Source organism: Balaenoptera musculus, chromosome 19, assembly GCF_009873245.2.
Source record: "Balaenoptera musculus isolate JJ_BM4_2016_0621 chromosome 19, mBalMus1.pri.v3, whole genome shotgun sequence".
NCBI classification, from domain to species: domain Eukaryota; kingdom Metazoa; phylum Chordata; class Mammalia; order Artiodactyla; family Balaenopteridae; genus Balaenoptera; species Balaenoptera musculus.
The window spans coordinates 31,850,908-31,875,100 of record NC_045803.1 but is presented as its reverse complement, the minus strand read 5'-3'; the positions used below and the strand labels follow the sequence as shown (position 1 = coordinate 31,875,100).

The following is a 24,193-nucleotide window of genomic DNA, read 5'->3' as shown; positions in this document are numbered from 1 at the left end:
ATAAATAAATTAATAAATAATAATTTAAAAAAAAAAAAAGAAATAGCAAAGATAGCAGTTTGTGAAATAATGTAGTCTATGGGTACAAAATAAAAATCACACCAAGCCAGATGGTTTTTTAGGAAAACACAGACAAACCTCCAGTGATCATTATCTTAATGTTTTTCAAGAGAATACAAAAACATGGAAAACTTCCTATCCCGTTTTAATGAGGATGACATAACTTGACACCAAGACTGAAAAAGTACGACATTAGAAAGGAAATTTGTAACCCAGCTCATTTCTGAACATATTTGCAAAAATCCTAAATAAGATATTAACATACAAAAGCCAATAATTTATACCATAAACATATATATATATATATATATATGTAATATTACCAAATAAAATTTATCCTAAGAATTCAAGGATGGTTTAATACTAGAAAATCTTTTAATGTATTTTAACACATTTATAGACTAAAGGAGAAAAAACATTAATTATCTTACTATATGTAGAAAAAAGCATTATTAAGTTTAGCACATCATCATAATAAAAAGAAAAATCCTCAGAAAATCAGGAATACAAGCAAATTTCCTAAACCTGACAAAAGCATATTTTAAAACTCTACAGAAAACATCACAATTAATAATGAAACTTTAGAAGCATTTCCTTTGAGACAAGGAGGAAGAGAACAATGATTGTTGTCACCAGAATTATTCAACACTGTTCTGGTAGTCCTAGCCAGTGGAATAAGATGGAAAAATAAGTAAAGTAAAACTTCAAATAATTACAAAGTAATCATTGTTATGTAGGCCTGTCCAAAATTTTTTGAAGGCCTTGGGCTGATTTTGATATTTCTGTACAGAGTAAATCTTCCTAAACTAGAATCCCCAACTACATTTCCCAGACTCTTTTGCTGTTAGGTATAGAACTGGGTGATGAGTAGGGTGTCATGTTATAATTATTAATAATGCTTCCTTTCACACTCAAAAGAGTTCTGATTTGGATGATAAATTGCACATTTATCTCAATTACATGGGCAAAAAAGCAACATGTAGAGATCTGTTTGGCTAGTACAAATCATGACATGGATCTAGAGCCCTTAGCTATGGAAGCCTGGATTTAGCAGCTTTTGTATTATGGTGGAGAGTATACAGCTCCAGAGCCAAGCAATTGGCGTTTTAATATGCATTCGAGGTGATTCTGATACATGCCCAAGTTTGAGAGCCACTGCTCTCAATGAATTCTTGTCCATTTGCACAAGGAGAAATACATAGGATGTTTACTATAGCATTATTTGTAATATTAAAAGAAGTGGAAACAACCTTAGCATCTTCAGTAAGAGAAGGGATAAATAACTGGCTTTATTTATGCATGAACTATGGATAAATCTCAAAAATCTAATGCTGAATGGAAAAACCAAGTTGCAAAAGGATTTATATGGCATGATGTCGTTTGTTTAAAATTTTGAAACACACAAAACCATGGAATATTTTATGATATTTACATAATATTTTAAAAACAGAAAACCATTAAGTGAATCTCACACACCAATTTCAGAACAGTGGTTACTTCTAAGGAGGAAAAGAAGAATAAGGTTTAAGGGCATCCTTTAATGTTTTATAGGAAAATATGACAGCATTTTAGTATTTATTAAAACTGGGTGATGGGTTCATTGATTTTTGTTATGCTTCCTATACTTTTCTTCATATTTAGAAAAATCATAGTTAAAATACATGTTTGTTTATTTTTTAAGTTAACTTTCACTTGATAAAATGGTTTTATAAAACATCCAGTAATGCTGCTGTGTTTCACTTCCAGGGACCTATTGTCAGACAGAAGCTCAGTCCACAATCAAAAGTAAAATGTTATAACAAGCACCTCAGTAAACATGTATTTTAAGTTCAGTTTGTATTCAACTTGATTGCTGGAACTGCTGGCAGCCAACAATTTAGGGAGGACAAATATACCAATCCCATATGAAAACTACAGGAGTAACACATATATGGGACTGGCTTGCCTTACATATTACATGAGATCTAATGTTTCTTAAATAAGGAGTCTGGGTAAATCATTTTGTAAAATAAATAATTATTCTTGAATCCATTTGTAAGTTCCCATTTTCAAATGTTTTATTTTCCTGAAACATTACACACCTATAAAAACGTATAAACTAGAAAACTCAGCTTTCTAGCATTGTTAAACTCCTATATCACTGAAGGGGTAATTCAAGAACACCTTGAGGGAAGAAAGTCAAAGCATGAGACTAATCTATCTATCTATCTACTATCTATCTATCTACTTATCCATCTATGTTTTTTCCCCCATCCATCCATCCATCCATCCATCCATCATATGCTCAGGTACTCATCTGACATGGCTATCATACACTCATTCCAGACTGTGCCAGCATTTAGTATTCATGAAAAATCCATGACTGTTAGTTTATAAATACTACATTGATGGGTAATGAGTAACTATTTATAAGAATTGTATATGTTTCTAGGGTTTTATTTACTTAATCTTACAAAATCAGCTTAGAATTTCTACTAGGTAACATTAAAATGTATCACCCATGTGAACTTAATAGAATACACAAAATTGTTTTTAACTAATCTTATTGTATGAAATATTTATGTATTGTTGACATTTAGCTACCTAATCAAATATTTATAGTCTTTGAAGAAAACTGCTAAAGTGTGAAGAACTCTGAAAAATGGTAGGAAAAATGCTCATGAGACATGAGAGAAGAACTCACAAAGGCTAGGAGATTGAAACAAAGCGCTAGGAAAAAAAGAAGGCACAGAAAGTTGAAGAAAGGCAACTTCTGAAAATGACAAGAGTGAAGCACTGTAGTAGGAATCATTAAAGAGAAGTTCCAGATTCAAATCTTTAACTAGCTGTAAACAAGTACAAGGGTAATATAAAAAATGAGAAGTACTACTCTGCAGACTGCATTTCATGATAGCGGGATGAAAGTTAAGTGCATCAAATAAATTCATTAAATGTGGTCATGATGGAATATTTCACTGCAATATCTACTCGGCCATGAGAGCTGTTTTCGTTGCACACATGAGAAGCAAAAAAAATCTGGACAACGTATATACAAGAGGGCATCGAGATGGAATCACTGTAACAATTATACCAATTAAGTATTGTATTTAAGATAGTTAATTGTGTTTATCAGACAATATAAGTAAATAAGAATAAATAAAATGTGTTGCTATTTTATCAATTATAATTAAGAGCTTCCAGAACTACATATGTTCAGTAGTTTATGTCATGAATCTTTTGAAATAACAAGAATCATAATGTAAACTTCCACAAAGAATCACAGGTTTGAAACAGGAAAACTTAAGATCAAAACAGAAAAACTTCCCCAAATTTTAAAGTACAAAGAAGATGGTATCCTCACAAGCTTACAATCAACATCTATCAGTAGTTGATTTTCGGCCCTAAAAAGATTGATATGCCCTCTTAACTGAGGGTGTTGCCTGTGGCACATTAAAAAAAAAAAAAAAAAAAAACTCCCTGAGGTTCTTCCAAGATTAGATGGGAAGCAAATGTGAGGGACCTTAAACCAAGGAGAATATTGGTTGGTGCAGGTACAGTTTGAAATGTCTCGGTTTGTTTGTTTTTGTTTTTTCTGGTTTAAGCCTTTAAATATACAATTTGTTTCTAAACAAATTGATTTGTTAGGTGGAGTTTAGTTTTTGTTGGTGTTGGAGAGAGTGTTATTCAAAAGAACCACCAAAAAATTGGGGGTTATACTCCACTCCCCAGGAGCAAATATTTTAAAATATTTTAGCTGTTTCTCTCTGTGGTTATCTTCATATTTCTAAATAATGTGCTTAATCAGCTACATCTTAATTCATCAGTTTTGGACACTGACTTACCATACTATTTTGGTGAGAATGTAGCTAACTTCCATCCATATTCTTCTCCCTGTTTTCCCATCATAAATATTGATATATCCCACATTTTCTTTTTAAATCAAAGCAATAGAGTTTACATTAATTGGACATTTAAATACTGTTCACTGCTGAGTTAAGCAGTTTACTATGATTACCTCTCCTTTTTCTGGCAATTTTTTTTTTCTGGAGTCAGTAATTGTTGCTCCTTAGAATTTGTAGAGCTTTTTTGTTGTTGTATTTTTCTAGTGGCTAGATCTTCCCATGCCCTTTAACAGCAATAATTCAACTTTCCATATGGTGAAAGCAAGCAGATGATCATTTTCTCCTGGAGCCCTCCATACTCCCTGCCAGTCTGGACTGGTTGCTCTCTAGGACTAATGCACAGCTGTCTTCCTGGGATTTTCCTTCAGGACCACCCTGAGAATTCCCTACACATTCTTTCTGCTTCCTGAATCCCATACCTTCTCTTTCTTGGTTTAATCTCTCATTGTGATGGAGTACATCTTCCTGCAGCTTCCTGAGAAAAGATAAACAGATAAGGAAGGAAGCTGAGGGATCTCACTATTCTTGTGTACATTTTAACCTAATCTCCCTGTTTTCAGTCTAGGACTTCACTCCCCGCCCCTCTTCCTCAGTTTTTAACTTCTGACTTTCATAATAGGTTCTTAAATAAAAAGTATTTCAGAGAAAGCAACTGTTAAAGCTAAACCTTTATTTCATTTGTAAGAGCCAGGGTTTGTGGCAGGGAAAAAAAAAAGGATTTATAGGTCAAAAGCTTGGAGTATTTGGAATAAAGCATCTTTTAAGTCACAGAGCAGGAAGGAATAATTTATGATGTAAGGGCATTTCCCAGTACATGGGGTACATGGGGTAGAAGGAAAAGGCCTTCCTGGGCTGGGGGTGGGGGTGGGGGTGGGGTAGGTATCTAAGGGGAAAAAAGCAAGAAAGTAGAGATGCAGAAAAAGCCTACTTTCTGCCTTGGCAGCTTAGAATCAAAACCCCAAGGGATGATGGAGACTCTCAGGCCTTAGGAAATGCGGTTGGGCAGAGCATAGCCTAGGAAGCTGCAATATGAGCAGAGGGGCGAGGCCAAATGTACTGAGAAGATGCCCTTAATTTAAATCTGATTTCACTTATACCAAGCTAGAGTGATGGGGAAAACAGAGAGTGATATGCCTTAGCTTCTATTCCTCCTAGAAGGAGCCTTGGGTTCCATACCACCTTGGAATAGTATAGTTATAATCAATGTATCTTATGGTAGCGTGGTTAGGTTTGAGCCAGGGCAGGGAGGGGTGCCTGCTTTGTCAGTCAACGATCTGAAACTCTGGTGAGATTTTTCAGGATGATGACACATTGCTGACATGGCTGAGGATGTGGAAGCTGAGCATGACTGAAGACTGTTCACAAAGGGCCATTTTCCTATTCAGATGATCCCTTTTTACTCCATCTAGCTGAAGGGAAAACTGAGTTATTCGAGAATACAGTAGACCAAGAACAAACTTGTCAGTGAGACTTAAGTAAACAAACTTTTGGCATTCCCCTCAGTAAGTCAGACACCCTATCGTTTTTTTCCAGAGCCCATGTGAAAGCCCATGTGAGACTCTGAGCGAGGCATGCAATGATTGTCTGGTAGCAGAAGGAACACCTAGACTGGAGCTTGCAAGAGTGGCTTCTACCCTTATGTACTGTATTGGTGGGAATGTAAACTGGTATAGCCATGATGGAAAACAATATGGAAGTTCCACAAAAAAACTAAAAATAATACTATCATCTGATCCAGCAATCCCATTTCTGGGTATATATTCAAAGGAAAAGAAATCACTATCTCAAAGAGATATCTGAACTCCCGTGTTCATTGCAGCATTATTCACAATAGCCAAGATGTGAAAACAACTTAAGTATTCATCAACTGATGAATGGATAAAGAAAATGTGAAAGCTATATATAATAATAATAGAATATTATTCAGTCTTTTTTTAAAAAAGAAGGAAATCCTGGCATTTGTGACAACACGGATGAACCTAGAGGGCATTATGCTAAGTGAACCTAGAGGGCATTACGCTAAGTGAAATAAGCAAGACACAGAAAGACAAATACCACACGATCTCACTTATATGTGGAACCTAAAATAGTCGTACTCATAGAAGCAGAGAATAGAATGGGGGTTGCCAGGGGCTGAGGAGAGGGAGAAATGGGGAGATACTGGGCAAAGGGTACTAAGTTTCAATTATGCAATATAATAAGTTCTGGAGATCTAATGTACAGCATGGTGACTACAGTTAACAGTACTGTACTGTATACTTGAAATTTACTAAAAGTAAACCTTAAGTGTTCTCATCATACACAAAAAAGATGGTAACTATGTGGGGTGATGGATATGTTAATTAGCTTGATTGTAGTGATCATTGCATAATGTATTTGTATATCAGAACATCATGTTCTCCACCTGATACATTTCTATTTGTCAATTATACCCCAATAAAGCTGAAAAAAGAGTGGGTTCTAATCTATTTTCTCAGCAACTAGCTCTGTGACCTTAAACCGTCACATCTCTTCTCTCAGCTTCAGTTAGCTCATTTGTAATTGAAGGGGTTGAACTGTGCCTTTGTCCTATGGGTCATCTGCGTGCTTCAGCAGAAAAAACAGCTGAACATTTTTAGGTGGCTCAAATGAATAAAAATAAGATTTCAACCACACTGCTGTTATTATTAAATGGCTACCTAATCAGACCTCTTTTTCATCCCAAATTAATCTGTAATGATTTAAATTGTAACTTACAGGTTTTGAAGTGTTTGCTTCTACATTTCCCCCTTTCTCTCCCTTCAACCCATTTGTGGTAAGTGGGGCAGACATTCTATCTCCATAGTTGCCACAGTCTATAGCAGCAATTCTCCAGAGGGTACCTATCACAAATTCTTATTCCTGGGCCCTACTCTAGAGCTACTAAATCAGAATCTCTGAGATTGAGGCCCTGGGATTTGTTCACTTTTCTGACATAATACCTCTAGGTGATTTTTATACACCCTGAATTTAAGAATCACTAGTTTACAGAAAAACATTTGAGGCCCTATTACATGTCAGGCACTATACTAGCTGCTTTGCATATATTCTTTCATTCAGTCCTCATAACAACTCAGTGAAGGATATATTGTTTTTAAATAAACTTTTTATTTTGGAATAATTTTATATCTATGGAAAAGTTGCAAAGACAGCGGTGATAGTATTCACCTCCCCCAGTTTCAGTGGCTCCTATTGTTATTATTTATATTACTGTGGTTAGTTTGTCAAAATTAAGAAACCAACACTGTAAATTAGTATCAACTAAACTCTAAATTTTATTCAGATTTCACCAGTTCTTTCATTAATGTCTTTTTCTTTTCTAGGATCTAGTCTAGGATACTACATTGCATTCAGTTGTTGTGTCTCCTCTGGTCTGTGACAGTTTGTTTTTCATGACCTTGATAGTTTTAAGAAGTACTGGTCAGGTATTTTGTAGAGTGTTCCTCAAATTGGGTGTGTCTGATGTTTCTCTCACGATGAGACTAGGGTTATGGGTTTTTTGAAAGAATACCACCAAGGGCAAGTGTATTTCTCATCACGTAACACGGGGTATATGGTATCCATGTGACATCACTTGGTGATGTTAATAAAGTATATGTTTGTAACCCCAACTCAACCGATTAGGAAACAAAATTTTATCAAGCCCAGTGTTCCACAACTGCTAAGTGATGGAATTAGGGTAAAGTTTCATTTCTTTTCTCTGCCATTTTGGTTGCAAGTGACCATTCCAGCTTTATCGTCCCCACATAAAACTCTCCATTTCAGCTTGACTTGTCCTTCCCTTACGTTATTTTATACTCCACTCAACTCCCAAGTTTTCCAAGTCCTTCAGTGTTCAGCTCATATCTAATCTGCTCTTTGAAATTCTCCATGACCCCCAACATATTCTTCTTCGATAAAATCTTGAAGTGCTTACTGTCTGCCCCTCTAATTTTCCACTTTGCATATATTTTCTTAACCTCTGTCTTTCCAAGCTAAAATGGAATGTTAATGGAGAGAGACCAACCTACATGTGACTCTATGTCCTCCTGAGCTGAATGACCTTGGTATCTCACCAACTGCTATCTTACCCTCTTCAATCTTCCACACTGTAGTCAGAGGAATGCTTCTAAACTGCAAATCTAATTATACCATTACCTTGCTTAAAACTCTTCAATGCCTCCCCACTATTTACAAAATAAAGTCCAAATATCTGATTCTAACATATGAGGCCCTTCATGATCTGACCCTTGGCTACTATTTCACCTTGTCTCTAGCCATCACGCCACTCTCAACTCCACGGTATCCTGCACTTCAGTCATGAAGAACTACTGGCAATTTCTAGGTGGCCTGTGACCTTTCTGAGCCTTATGCCTTTGCATCTGCTCTGTTATCAGTGAGGATGCCACTGCAGAAGACTCTTCAAACTGGCTGATAGAACAAAAACAATTATAACATCATGTAACAGGAAGTTGAAAAGGAGGGACAATTGTTCAGAACTCAACAATGTCATTAAAGATGCTGGTTCTTTTTATTATCTCTTTGCTTTGCCATCCTCAGAAATTTTGATTTGCCCTCAGATTGGCTCCCCTCACAGTCACAACATGGTTGTGGTAGTTCTAAGTATCCCTTCCAAGCACAGCAATATCTAGAGAAAAAAATGGGAGCGTATCTCTTCCAGTGTTTCCCTCTTAAGGGAAAGAAGCATTTCCTAAAGCCCTCCTAGCAGATTTCCTTTTATATCTCATTGGCCAGAACTGGTTCATATGCCCAGACCTAGGATAATCCAGCAAGAGTGGACTTACCATAATTGGTTTAAAACAATCAGCACTTCCTCCTGAAGGTAGCAATAAGGTCACTCTCCCTTGGGTCAAGTAGAGGAGGGGACACCTGAGCAAAATCTCGGCACTTCCAGAAAGAAAGAAGGTAATGAGTGCTGAGTGGGCAGCCAGTAGTGGCCGCCACACTGTTATTGTTTTCTTATCTTTCTTGTCTACTAGATGGACTCCTTCTCATTTTTTAAGACTCACCTCAAATAGTACCTCTTCCAGGAAGCCTTATCTGATATCACCAAGCAAAATGGACTGCTTCATCCTCTGAGCTCCCATATTACTGGGTTCATACCTCTACTATAGCACTTAATACATAAGTATAATTCTGCTACCCTCAGAAAAAGTGAAACCTTGGAAAAAGGCACCATGTTCTATAAGGCTTTTGAGTTCAAGCTTGTTGAAAGAAAGAGAGAAGGAAAGAGGAAGGAAGAGAGAGAGGGAGGGAGGAAACAACTTAAATTCTCTGAGTTCCAGGCTGTTCATCTGTAAAATAGGGATAATTTTCATTCCTAATAGTTGTTTTAAAGATTAAATGGGATAATATACAGAAAGCACCCAGCACAGTTCTTAACACATAGCCTCCCATAAACTTTTGGAGAACATGTACTCATCTTGTATTTTTTTTTTTTAGAAATTCACGTTCTTTTATTTATTTATTTATTTATTTATGACTGTGTTGAGTCTTCGTTTCTGTGCTAGGGCTTCCTCTAGTTGCGGCAAGCGGGGACCACTCTTCATCGCGGTGCGCGGGCCTCTCACTATCGTGGCCTCTCTTGTTGCGGAGCACAGGCTCCAGACGCGCAGGCTCAGCAGTTGTGGCCCACGGGCCTAGTTGCTCCGTGGCATGTGGGATCCTCCCAGACCAGGGCTCGAACCCGTGTCCCCTGCACTAGCAGGCAGACTCTCAACCACTGCACCACCAGGGAAGCCCATCTTGTATTTTTTAAATACCATCCTTCCACCCTTCACACACATTTCCTAACAGAATGCTTTGTATACGTATAGTTGCTCAATAAATGTGTTAATAATTTGCATCAATCTAAAAAGATACAGATTACTGAATAAATTAAACAACCAGCCTAGTTTGCCATGTCCTGATTTCCTTTATTAGATTGGCTTAGAGAACTTTTTAATAACATTTCCTAATTTCTCTATTAACAGAACTCTTAATTGAGGCTTTCCTACAACCATCCAGAACATTAGCTCTGCACTCACTGCTTCAGTGACCTTTCACTAGGCACTCTTTTGCTTTTCCACTCCACTCTCTTCAGTATTCTGGACTTCATTTCAGATCTGTCCTTCTGAGGTATGTCTTCCTCCCCTTCCTAACACTTCTTTGTTGCCCAAAATAGGTGATGTCCCTTCTGAGCAAAAACGCTTGGCAAATCAGCTAGCTTTAATAGGTAGGTACAGCTTTATACTGGTGTCTGAGAGATCGGGGCATGGATGGATTAAATAAAGGAAGAAGCTCACCACCATCTCTTTCTCTCCATGTACCCCTGCATTCCTCAAAGGAGTTTACAAAACATGTAAAAATACCATACTCATCAAAAATGCACAAGCTAAAGGATGCTAAGTGAGACTTTGCAGAATGCTAAAGAGTAACTAAAACAGCCAGCTCAGAAGATCATCAGAAAGCATGATGAGGAAACATTTGATTAAAGGGCCCTCCGCCCAATCCAGCAAACTGGGACTGGAGCTGTTTATGATCACAATTTAACAAACACACTTCTCCAAAGAAAACTGGAGCATGTAACGTGGCCTGTTTCCTGTAGACTATAATGGATATCTTTAGGACTTCTCTCACCTAGACTAGCTCCTGGTATGATACTGTCAGCTTGGGTTCTGCCTGTACTCAGTTCCTTAGACACCCTGTGAAGTTTTGTGACATTAACCCTGAAAGAAGCATCAGTATATTACCTAAAATATTCTTCTCATCCATTGGATATTTGCTTTGAAATACTCTTATTTCCCTGCATGTGAAAATTTTCTATTAGATACCATATTTAATCCTCCTTATATCTGGCATATGTGTGAATGAATATATTCATGTGGATCAATTCTTATCTCCATGGGTATCAAGGCATGAACATGTTGTTTTATACATGCATATATTCATGCACCAATTTGTATATGTATGTACTTGAAAATGAATGGTGTTTTTACCACTTTGCAATTCTAAAACTCATCTTGAGTTGCATTGTCCTAATTTCTTTGAATGAAAGTAGCAAAATTGCAGCCCAAACTAAAATTGCTCAGAGGCCTCAATTTACAGGTAACTAGCCCAATTTAGTACTCAATTACATCCTATTCTGTTTAATCTATTAGCAACTGTGTCGACCTGCTTGTCAACTACTATCTTCTTATCTTCTATCCTTAACTCAAAAATCATTCTACCTTCTCTTCATTTTCTAGAGTTCATGCCAAGTACCCTACCTGTTATTTGGTATTTCACACACACTCTTAGGGTCATAGTTCTCAAAGCTTGATTTGTATGCCTCTGGTTATCTGTCAAAAAGATTCTTTAGGTGTATAAATAGTCCAAAGAGTGAGTCACACAAAAATGGTATGGGTGTCAGGGGAAGGTGTGAAGAATGAGAAGTATTCTTTAGTGAAGATTGATATTATCATAGAATCATAAGGCAGAAAGAATAGATCAACATCCCAACAACATTATCACTGATGGGTCATCCAGCTATTAACATCTCCAGTGTTGGGGAACTGAGAGCCATCCCCAAACATGCTTTCCGATCATGACAACACTCTCTTGTACATCAAGGTCACATCTGTCTTCCTGTTGTTTCTCCCATTCAAGTATTCATCAAAAGCCCATTAGAGTGGTTAACCTATAGTGGTTAGCCATTGAGCCACTGACCCCCTTGAGAATCTAATGAAAATGTTGGACCCGCTTCAAAAATTGCACATGCAAAAATAATTTTCCTTACAATTTCAGGGAGCTCACAAGTTCTGTGAAGCCCATCCATCCATGGGCTCCCTGGCAAAGAATTCCTCACTACTGTTTTGTCCTGAGTAGAGACATAGAGGAGAAATAAGCCGTGGTTTCCTCCTTCAAGGAGCTTACTTTTTAATAGCAAATGCTTGTGAAACATTTCATAGCAATGAGGCAATATATGGTAAAGTACTCATCATACATAGAGGGACAGAAAATTCCACTCTTGCTTATATAGCAGGCTGGAAGGCCTTGCAAGTGGCCACTATGCACTCACATTTTATAAGGGAAATAAAAGCCTTCTGCTGTGTTCTCAGAAGCATCACCTGATGGCACAACAACAGGAGAAAAGAGGAGAGTGCTGGTCATGGTCTGGTACATGGCACTCAATAAATGTTTGGTGAATAAGTAAATGATCCAAGAATAAAATGCTCCTTGATCTTCCGAGGAGCAAGTTGAACAGAACAATAAAAATATTTTATTCGCCTCCAAGCTTTTTTAGGAATAGCATTTCCATCCACTTCACCACTTAATCCAAAAATGTCAAAGCATTTCTAAACCCAAAACAAACCTCTATGAGACATGTTTTAGATGAGTTAATAAAGGTTAAAAAGATGTATCCAAGGTCACAAAAGCCAAACTACAGATTAGAACCCACTCAAATCTTAGGAAGGAGGCACTGGTACCTCCATTTTAATTTCTTAATAATGATACCTTCTAACAAAGTATTTGGACAGCTTTAAGAAGAAGTGATTAATTTTCTTTGAAATCCAGATGTTAGTCTGCTTTCTTTATGTGAGGGTGACCTTGGAGGTTCAGTAAAGAAACTTCATCAAATAAGGTAACAGGAAAAACCTTTTAGCCGGTTCATAATCACTTCTATTTGTGCTGTTAACACTGCTCTGTAATGAAACACAAAATGTTTTCTTTCAGCTGGGATTGTTGCTCTTTATATGTATGTTATATATTGTAAGGATTGTTTTGTTTGGTGTAGTTTTTGCTTAAGTAAAAAGATATTACAGAAAGACAAATAAAATCTTGCAAGGGGTCAAAGCAGTTAACACTCTGCCAACTATAAATGGAATATTCCCCCTTACAATGTCTTTCCCCAGAAAAATCAAAGATTTTGCATAATGCAAAGAGAGATTTGAAAGTATGAATTCAAGTCCTGGCTCTACCATCCAATAATTGTGTGCCTTTGATCAAATCACCTAGCCAATCTGAACCTCTATTTTGTCACCAGTAAAACCAGGGTAATAAAACCTGCCCTATTACCCTCCATGGTTGAAATGAGGTTTACATGAGATTATGCACATGAAAAGAGCCTTTTAAAAGTCTGTATCAGTGTTAAGACAATATAGTTTCATCCAGAAGAGATGCTACCTGGTGATAGTTGGGTCACTTGCGCAATATCGGAGTTTTAGGGGTCAGATTGTAGTAGTGGGTGTAAGAATTAAGATCACTGCCACGCATACTTCCCTTTTACCTTCTCCTGCACCTCGGCTCGTCTCTACCAGAGCGCTAACCAGCTAAAAAGCATCTGAGTTGCCCCTAATTTCATGAACATTCAAAGCTATTTATTTGGGGGAAAGATAAGATGTATATAATGACTTGTTCCAAAGTCTGATAGCAGAGTAAAAACAGTCAGCAACTGAATTCAGAGACTCCAGGATTCCCAATTTAATTTGTTATTCAGTAGTCAATTGACAGTTACTAATACACACTAGAATATAAGTACATCTTTATGATAGTGTTGATAAACAAACTTTATAAAGGGGGAAAACGGTCCTTATTTTTAAAATTAATATATACAGAGTCCAGTGAGTTCAGAGAAACAGCAATTCAGAAGTGTAATCCTGAACAGATGACTGCTCTCCACATGCTATCTTTGAAGGGGATTTTTTTTTCAAGGTAAATAGAAACAAATGTTTTGGTGCATTGTGTACCAAAATACAGATCTCACAAAAAGCATTTTCCAGCATGAAACAATTTTCTTATTAATCATATCTTTATGACAAAGACAAAAACTGGTGTGAGCTACTTTAAGGCATTCACTGTCATTTCATCATTAAATTACTCTTATTAATAGACAATATGTTCAGTTACTTTTAAGATATTCAAGTTATTTTAAATCTGCCCATTCTATCCCCTCATTCCTACCCCACCCTCCCTTGGTTCCTAACAACACTAAGCCACAAAAGTAGTTTGTCTCTCTTTAAAATGTTCCTTTTATAACCAATAAAGTATGAATATACTTTAAGAAATATGTTAAGAATATGTTTTAAGAAAACAATACATATTATTGTTTCATTAACTTATTTATTCAACAAACGTAGTTCAGTGATCTACACAAAGGGTAAAAGATACAAATCCCAATTCTGTCACTGATTATATGCCATTAAAGACCTCTCATAACTTCTCCTAGCCTCAGTTCCACCACCAATAATAATAATACCGGACTTGCTCACTTGACAAGCCTGTGTATGAAAATGCTCATCCGCTCATTCATTCATTCATTCAACAGATATTCATTGAGCCCCTTCTCTTTGCTGAGCACTGGCATGGTGCTACAGATATGGTAGTAAACCAAACAGACATGGCCCAGCCTCACGAGCTTAATCTGTAACTATTCACAGAAGGAAACTAAAGTGAAAGGTCTTATTTGAACACGAAAGTGAGAGAAAGATATCCTAACTTTGGAGCCATTAGACTCTAGCCTCTTTTTGCCCAGAGCTACAGGTGAGGCTCCAGAGAAATGGCATGGATTACAAGAGAAAAACTTTATCAAATATGCAAAAAGTGACCATCTCATAACTGCTTCATTTCTATACTGGCACAAAATATGAGTTAAAATACAATCCAAAATGTTTCTTCTTTTAGGTGTGTTTTTTTCCCCCATAATTGCTCATAGTGGCTTTTTTTTTTTTTGGAAGGTAGGTGTTATAACTTTAAATACAAATGCATAAACAAAAATAGCATTCTAAACAACACAGGACAGTGTGACTTCTTTTCTAGTCCAGAATTTCCCAAAATGTGGTATGTAGACCACTGCAAGACATGAAATCATTTTAGGTAGTACACAGATAAAATTTTCTTAATGATTATGTGTCTACTTTAATTTATATCAGAAAAGACATAGCACATCAAAACCATGATTTCACTGATATTTGGGCTTAATATGAGGTTAAGAGCCCCCATGAATTATAGGAGCAGGGCTCAGGTGGGCCCATGAATGTTTCCAATCTTCCATCATAACTTTAGAGACACAGGAAGAAGTACAAGTGAATTGAATTTCGCATCCTGAATGTCCACATGTATTGCAGCAATCTTATCTGAGATAGGCCATACTATTACTGAAAACAGTAGCTCCAGAAATGGTCTTGGGGAAGTCTTCACTGACTCAGCTTGCATCACTTGCCTCTTTAAAGCGAACACTGGGGCCACTGGGATGAGAATCTCAAATTGGCCGGGCCTAAGCTTTGTTGCCCCCTCTGGAACCTGGGGCTGGAGCAAATCTACCTAAACTGTATGAATTAACAATGGAAGAGATGTGGTTCCACAAAAGAAAACTGAGGGAGTGTTCCTTGTATGTATAATGAGGATAGTAAGTCTTACATTAGAGGATTGTGGTGAGGATTAAATAATATATTTTGCCTGACTGACCCAGTGAATGGCTCAAAGCAAGTGCTCACCAAATGGGGGTACTCTACTAGTGGTAGTAATAATTGCTATTATTATTTGTTAACATGATGGTTGTTGTTGTTGTCGTTATAGCAGTAGTTTTCTAAAACAGTTTTAGGGTCACATTTTTAACTTAATTATTTTATCAACCTAGAAATGAAGGATAATTATTTGAATATAACCTTTGGAGAGTCATTAAGCCAAGGTAGCAATTCCTTCGATTATATCCTTAATTTGTTTATCATCCATGCATAATCCAGGCACTCAATTACCACAAGAAAATTTTCAGTGTCTCACCAAATAGGTTTTTGATTCATTCTTAAGTGACACAGTTTTATCATAACATAATTTAATCTAAATAATTATGCAACAATAATGTTAGTATTTATAGTAATGCTATATTTACAATAAATTGCAATGTATTTTTCATAGAACCCATATGATCTTGTGGGTTAATTTACTGTTTAGAGTTTCAAAATTAAAAGCAGTGATTATAATAATAAAACATATCAGCAAGAGCTTACTAATGTTGCTAGAATCTTTACTTGTTAAAAAGCACATTATGTGGTTAGGAACAAGAGTTAAAACAAACGTAAAGACTAAAAAAATAACAAAGCTGGTTAGCCCTCTGTGGACCAAGTACAGCACTGTATACACCCTTTAAGTAACCCAATTAATTGAGGATTTATGATAGACAGACATGAATGCAAAAGTTAACCAAAATATTTCTAGTAAAACAATATATGAGTAAAACATATTTGGTTCATAATTTTATGAGTAAAGATTATTATCTGTTAAGATTATCATGAAAAAATACACATAATAAACATAAAGCACTGAAGGAAATGAAGCACTGAAAAATTGAACTTTTAAAATATAGATACAGTAAATTTCTTTTACATTCATTACTTCAAATCTTGACAAATTTCAGAAGAAATGAGACAACGGTGGGCGAAATATTATCTAAATACTACAAATTTTAAATATTCTAGAAGAAGTCATAGAAGGAGTTTTAAAACCCTGAAATTACAAGTGGTAATTGCTGCTGATTTTTTAAAATGTTCAAGTGATTGCCAAAGGAAACAAAGAATAAGCTCACCTTAAAGTTAAATCCTACCCAGAGTGTCACATAAATTAAATGATGTATAACCAGAGGTGGCCGTCTACTACCTTTATATAGTGAAGGCAGCTATAAAGTCCCCCAGAGGGCAAAGCCATTTCTGTTTGTGGCTTTTTCATGTTCTAGTGCTTCCTCACTAGAATCAGTACTTTAGGAACACCAAATACCAAAGTGTACATCTATAGTATATACTTATTAGAAATATAAATGCATGTGGCTTTCTACCAAAAACCTCAACTGAATTAAGAGAAGCACTGGGGTTTTGCTTTTCGTAAATTATGAGTTCTTTTTTCTTTAGAATGTTTGCATCTATGTTCATGAGGAATACTGGTCTGTAATTTTCTTTTATTGTAATGTCTGTCTGGTTCTGGTATCAGGGTGATGCTGGCCTTATAGAATGAGTTGGGAAGTGTTCCCTTCTCTTCAATTGTCTAGAAGTGTTTGTGAGAATTGGTATTTTTTTCTTCTTAAAAGTTTAGCAGAATTCCCAAGTGAAGCTATTTGGGCCTGTCATTTTTTCATGGGAATATTTTTAAATACAAATTTAATTTCTTTAACAGATAGGATTATTCAGGTTATCTATTTCTTCTTCAGTAAGCTTTGATAGTTTGTGTCTTTCAAAATGAATTTGCTTATTTCATCTAAGTTGTTGAATTTATTAGTATCTAAGTTGTTCATAATAGTCCCTCATTATCCTTATTAATACCAGCATAATCTGTAGTGATGCCACTTCTCTCATTCTTGGTATTAGTAATTTGTGTCCTAAATCTCTTTTTCCTTGTCAGTCTGGCTAGAGGTTTATCAATTTTATTGATCTTCTCAAATAACCAACTTTTGGTTTCATTTATTTTTCTCATTTTTCTGCTCTATATTTCATTGATCTTTGTTCTAATCTTTACTATTTCCTTTCTTCTGTATACTTTGGGTTTAATTTGCTCTTCTAGTTTCTTAAGGTGGAAGGTTAGGTTACTGATTTGAAACTTTCCTTCTTTTCTCACTTAGGTATTTAGCACTATAAATTTCCCTGTAAGTACTGCCCTAGCAGCATCCTATGTGTTACATTTTCATTTTAATTCAGTTCAAAATATTTCCTAAATTCCCTTCTGATTTCTTCTGACCCATAGTGAGTTAGAAGTGTGTTATTTAGCTTCCATATATTTGAGGATTTTTCTAGACATCTTTCTATTACTGATTTCTAATTTGATATCACTGTGGATAAAGAACATACTTTACATGGTCTGAATCTTTTTAAATGAATGAAAAAATGTTTTTTGGCCTAGAATATGTGCTTGAAAAGAATTTTCATTCTGCACTTGGGGCGTAAAGTGTTCTATAAATGTCATTTAGGTCAGGCTGGTTGACAGTGGTTTTCAAGTCATTTATACTTTTATTGATTTTCTACCTACTTATGAGTCACTGAGAAAGCAGTGTTGAAAATTCCAACTATAGTTCTGGATTTCTCCTTTAACTTATGTCAGTTTTTTTCATATATTTTTAAGGTTGTATTATGATGTGCATAACATTTTTGAAATCTTTTTCTTGATGAATTATCCCTTCATCATTATGAAATGATATTTTTTTCTCCCTGGTAATATTCTTTGCTCTGAAATCTACTTTGATGTTAGTTAGTCCCTCTAGTTTACTTTTGATTATTGTTAGCACAGTATATCTTTTTCCATCCTTTTACTCTTTTTTTGTCTATAAGTTTATTAGGCATAATTTATTACAGTAGAAGATCTGGATGAAGTAAAAATAGTTAAATTTTTTATTTGCCCTGATCTAGCAGCTTTTATTTATCTTAAAATTCCCAAAATGTTCTTTCTCAAATCCCGTATCTTGATTGGTCACTTTAAAAATAGAGAGCCAAGGACCTGAGTCTACTTTTTAAGAATCTCAATCACGTTTATGGGAAATTTACTTAGTGCACATTTCTTTTCTCATTTCCATTTGGATAAATGTGATGGCTTTACTGGCAGGACTGACACTGACCTCTTACCTGATGGTACCCTATTTCTCTACCTCACTTGCCTCACATTAAGAGGATCTGTAATCACAAATAAGAACCCAACATCCAAGATGAGAAGTAGAAACACGAGTAAGTGGCACTGACTCATCGTTCTACTGCCCTCTTCCCTAGCCCCTTACTGCTCTTCTCCACCTCCCCCAACCACCCTACAAATATGAACTCTGATTTATTGTAGAATATAGTAGAATTTCATCGTATTCATGAAATTTCTCAACTGTACAAATTTTGATGAAAATTAATGCGTAAGTGCCCAAACTGTTATATGGTTTTAAACAATCCTACTGGTGGATCTAGATATAGTTTTAATTTTTGTAGAATAGAATATAAACCACTGGCCAAGAAAGGTTCTAAAAAAGGATTTTCGCACAGGATTCTGGAGAGTCTTGCACTTCCACTCAATCAGGAAGGCAGTGAAATATGGAAAGAGCACTGGATTGGGAGTCAGTTCTATCCTCAGTTTTAACCTCAGTCTCCTCATCTGTCACAGGAAAACCCGCAGGCACCAATTGTGACTTACCACATTATTTTTACCTCAAGTCCTTTCTATCTGCTTCGGATTTTTTGTTTCCTCACTGTGTTACCTAAAGACACAATTTATACTATGAAGGTGCCTGATGCACTTCTGATTTTACTACTGGACAGAGGAAGAACAGGAGCTCAGTGATGTAAAAGTCAAGTTAAGAGGCTATAAGCCCAGCTCTCCTCTATGCTGGCACTGGCAGCTATGGAGGAAGTGGGGTAACTGATCAGAGAATAAGGGGCCTCTACTAGATCTGAGAGAGGGCGTGTATCAGTCCTACTGTAGTTGGGCAAAAGTAGTGAGGCACATGGCCCAAAAGTCACTTATATTAGAGTCCACTTGTTAGTTTGGATCTTTTTCAATTTTTCTCTTTCAATTTTTATTCGTTCAGCAACCACTAAGTTCCTAATATGCACAAAAGAGATGCTCAATAAATGTTAGATGAAGGAAAAATACTCAGAAATTCAGAAGTCACTCCAGCGCTCTAGAAAACACATAAAACTTCACGTTCTCCCCTCCACCATTCTTGGCCCCACCTCTGTTCACCTCACAGGTCACTCAGTGCTCATGTGAATAAGTCCGTAAGCACAGCATGACATGGCTGTGCTTAATGCAAATGTCCATTTCACTAACAGGTTGTCTTGAAAGCAGGTACTAGTCTTCAGCCCGAAACCACCTCAGTGGGTCTTCAGTTTCATCTGAGGATACGCCACAGTGATTATGCCTGCTATAGAGGACATGAGACCTCCAAGGCCTATGATGCCAGGATTGGACTTATAGATCCCCAGCTGGTCCAAAGGGTTCAGGATATCACAGAAGTTCTTCACTGTGTCCAGGAGCAAGGGAAGATGTTTCTTCAGAGATCGGAATAAGAGAAGAAGAAAGAACTGGAGCCATTCTGTTTCCTCATTAGCCACGCTATACCCAAGAGGATCCTGGGATGGTGATTTCTCCCTCTTTGCCCTGTCGTGTGCAACCTGTTCCATCTGCAGGGAGATTTCATACAGATCCCTGACCAGGCTCAGCAGAAGAGAATAGTAGTAATGGCGTGCAGCCCACATTCGCCATTTCTCTTTGTTAATGCCAGAGGCAAGCCCTGCACTCCTCACGAAGATGATGGGGTCACAGATGAAATAAATCACAAGGTTCAGGCTGGCTAATGTTAGGTACACGCGGGGCACCAGGTCAGTGACATGAATGCTCTGCTGGGTCGCCTGTACAGCATGTACCACATTGCCTAGTCTGAACCATTTACAGCCAGTGCTCACACTGGACTCCAGTTTCTTGAGCTTCATAACAACCTCCTCTTTGTCAGCTTTAGGCTCTAACAAATATCTAAGCAACATGCCTGTGTACTTAGTGGCTCTGAAGAGTTGGTCCCGGCCCTGGGTCTGGTTGGTGAAGCTGATGAACGCGTCCATGGCACCCAGCCCAAGGACAAGAGTTGCACTGTGCTCTGTTGCGAGTCCTCAGGGGCGGCCGACGGGTCCCCGCAGGAGGGTTGGTCTCTGCCCACCTGAGGGGCCGAGTCTCCCCGCCCCTGTGGGGGCGGGTGCCCATCCTTTTACTTTTAAACCTATTTGTGTCTTTATATTTCATTTGTATTTCTTGTAAACAGCATATATACTTTGGTCATGGTCTTTTAATCTGATCTGACCATCACTGCCTTTTAATTGGGGTGTTTAGACTATTTACATTTTATATAATTACTGATGTGGTTAAGTTTAAGTCTATCATCTTGCTATTTCTTTTCTTTTTTTTTTTTTAAGTTAAACAACAGACTTTATTTGGGTTTCACCAGTTTTTCCACGAATATCCTTTTTTCCAAGATCCAGTCCACTATCACCTTGCATTTAGTTGTCATGACCCCTTCGTCTCCTCCAATCTGTCTTTCTGTGTTTCACAGTCTTTCCTTATTTCCCATGGCTTTGACACTTTTGAAGATCACTGGTCAGGTGTTTTGTAGAATGTCCCTCAATTTGGGTTTGGTTGATGTTTTTCATGATTAGATTGGGATTATGTATCTTGAGGAAGTCTACCACAAAAGTGAAGTACTCTTCCCATCACATCATGTTAGGGGTGCATTGTGTCATCATGACTTAGTGCTGGTGATGTAAACCTTGATCATTTGGTTGAGGTGGTGTCTGCCATGTTTCTCCACTGCAAAGTTACTATTTTTTTTCCCTTTTCATACCCTCTTGGGTAGAAGTGAGTCACAAAGTCTAGCTCATGCTTAAGGGGAGGAGAATTGAGCTCCATTTTTTGGAGAAAGGAATACTGAAAAATTTTTGGACATACATTAAAACCACCACAGTAATTAATGAATGCTATTTATTTTCTATTTGTCCCAATTATTCTTTTTTCCCTTTTCCTATTTTTCAGCCTATTTTTGTATTGAATATTTTTTATTACTCCATTTTATCTCCTTTGTTGGCTTACTAGCTATAACTCTTGTTTTAGTAGTAGTTGCTTTAGCATTTATAGTATACATCTTTAATTACAGTGTACTTTCCAGTGATATTGTATCAGTTTACATAAAAGAGCCTTAAATTGTACACTTCCATTTCTTTGCTCCTACCTTTTTTTGTCAAGTATTTTACTTATAACTATGCTATAAACCCCACAACACATTGTTACACAGTTAGTTCTTTTAGAGATTTACATAATAAAAATAAATCTTATATATTTACCCATGTAGTTACTATTTCTGGTGTTCTTTACTTCTTTGTGTAGATCCATATTTCCACTTGGTGCCATTTTCCTTCTGCTTGAATGACTTCCTTTAGCCTTTCTTTCTACTAGTGTAGGTTTACTGGTGATAAATACTTCCAGCTTTTGTATTTCTGAAAAAGTTAGTACTTTGCCTCTGTTTTTTAAAGAGATTTTTTTCTGGGTAGCAAATTCTATGTTGGCAGTATTTTTATTTTAGTACTTTAAGGATATTGCTCCACTATCTTATCACCCTCATCCTTACTTTTTTAGGCCGCACCACACGGCTTGCGGGATTTTAGTTCCCCGACGAGGGACTGAACCCAGGCCCTCGGCAGTGAAAGCATGGAGTCCTAACCACTGGACAGCCAGAGAATTCTGTCTTGCACTTCCTTGATGGTGTCCTTTGAAGCATGAAAGATTCAACTTACCTAGTTTCCTTTTGTTGCTTGTACTTCTGGTGTTGTATCTAAGAAACCATTGCCTCAGTATCACAAAGATTTACTCCTATGGTTTCTTTTAAGAGTTTTATCATTTTAGCTCTGACATTTAGGTCTATGACCAATTTTGAGATAATTTCTGTGTGGGTGTGGGGTAGAGATCCAATTTTATTCTTTCGAGTGTGAGTATCTAGAGTGTTCTTTCTCTATTAGATTATCTTGGCATCCTTTTCAAAAATCAGTTGACCATAAGTGTAAGGGTTTACTTCTGGACTCTTAATCCTATTCCATTAATCTATATGTCTGTCCTTGTACCAATATTACACTGTCTTCATTACTGTAGCTTTCTAGTAAGTTTTAAAGTCAAGATGTGTAGTCCTCTAACTTTCTTCTTCTTGTTCAGAATTATTTTAGCTATTCTGAGTCCCTTGCATTTCCATATGAATTTTAGGATCAGCCTGACAATTTCTTCAAAAGAAGCCAACTGAGACTTTGATAGGCATTATATTGAACTTGTAGATCAATTTGGGAAGTATTTCCATCTTAATAATATTGTATTCCAACCCAGGAACATGGGATGTCTTCTCATTTATTTGGATCTTCAATTTTTTTCAACAAAACTTTGTAGTTTTCAATGAAAAAGTCTTGCACTTCTTTTTAAAAAATTCATTCTTAACTATTTTACTGTTTTGATGTTACTGTAAATTTGTTTTCTTAATTTCATTTTCAGATTGTTTATTGCTTGTGCATTGAAGTACAACTGACTTGCATATTGTCACTTGCAGTGGTTAGGAATCTGCCTGCCAATGCAGGGGACACGGGTTTGAGCCCTGGCCTGGGAAGATCCCACATGCCGCGAAGAAACTAAGCCCGTGCACCACAACTACTGAGCCTGAGCTCTAGAGCCCACAAGCCACAACTACTGAGCCTGTGTGCCACAACTACTGAAGCCTGCGTGCCTAGAGCCTGTGCGCCGCAACAAGAGAAGCCACGACAATGAGAAGCCTGCTCACCACAATGAAGAGTAGCCCCCGCGCACCACAACTAGAGAAAGCCCACGCACAGCAATGAAGACCGAACACAGCCCAAAAAAAAAAAAAAAAAAAATTGCAGGATTTCATTTATATCCTGCAACCTTGCTAGGTCTTGTCAACTACAAATAGAAAAAATTTTATTTCTTTCTTTCCTTCCAATCTGGATGCCTTTTATTTCTTTTTCTTGCCTAATTTCCCTGGCCAGTATCTCCAGTAAAATGATAAATAGCAGTAGTGACAGCTGACATCCTTATCTGATTTTTGATCTTAGGAAGAAAGCATTCAGTCTTTCACCATTAAATATGGCACTATTTATCTGTGGGATTTTCATAGATGCCCTTTACTTATCAGACTGAGGAAGTTCTCTCCTATTCCTACTTTGTTCACAGCTTTTATCACGAAAGAGTGCTGGATTTTGTCAAATGCCTTTTCTGCATCAACTGAGATGATCATGTGTTTTTGTGCTTCATTCTATTAAGATGGTGTATTACATTGATTTTCAGATATTAAACCAAATTTGGATATATTCCCGGGATAAACACCGCTTTCTCGTGGTGTACCCCTTTAGTCCATGACTGGATTCAGTTTGGTAGTATTTTAAAAGGATTTTTATGTCTATATTCACAGGGGATATTGATTTGAAAATTTACTTTCTTACGATATCTTTGGTTTTGGTATCAGAATAATACTAGTGTTACAGATTAAGTTCTTCTATTTTTTGAAATCGTTTGTAAAAGATTGGAATTGATTCTTTAAATGTTTGGTAGAATTCACCAGTGAAGCTGTTTGGGCCTGGGATCTGTGGCAAATTTTAAATTACTAATCCAATCTCTTTACTTGTTATAGGTCTATTCAGATTTTTTACTTCTTCCTGAGTCACTTTCAGTTTGTCCATTTCATTTAAGTTATCTAATTAGCTGACATACAATTATTCATAGTACTC

At 36.7% G+C, this 24,193-nt stretch overlaps 1 protein-coding gene and 1 long non-coding RNA gene across 2 annotated transcripts in view; both read right to left on the bottom strand.

Annotated features, from left to right (window-relative positions):
* LOC118885054 overlaps positions 1-24,193 on the bottom strand; it is an 81,820-nt gene that overhangs the window by 44,064 nt on the left and 13,563 nt on the right. The gene's annotated exons all lie outside the window — the stretch shown is intronic.
* Positions 19,727-20,488, bottom strand: LOC118885051 (peroxisomal membrane protein 11A-like). The gene is made up of 2 exons (XM_036833358.1): positions 20,323-20,488; positions 19,727-20,223 (listed from the first exon to the last, which is right to left on the bottom strand). The coding sequence occupies exons 1-2, from the start codon at positions 20,486-20,488 to the stop codon at positions 19,745-19,747; spliced, it is 645 nt and encodes a 214-aa protein (XP_036689253.1). The 3' UTR covers positions 19,727-19,744.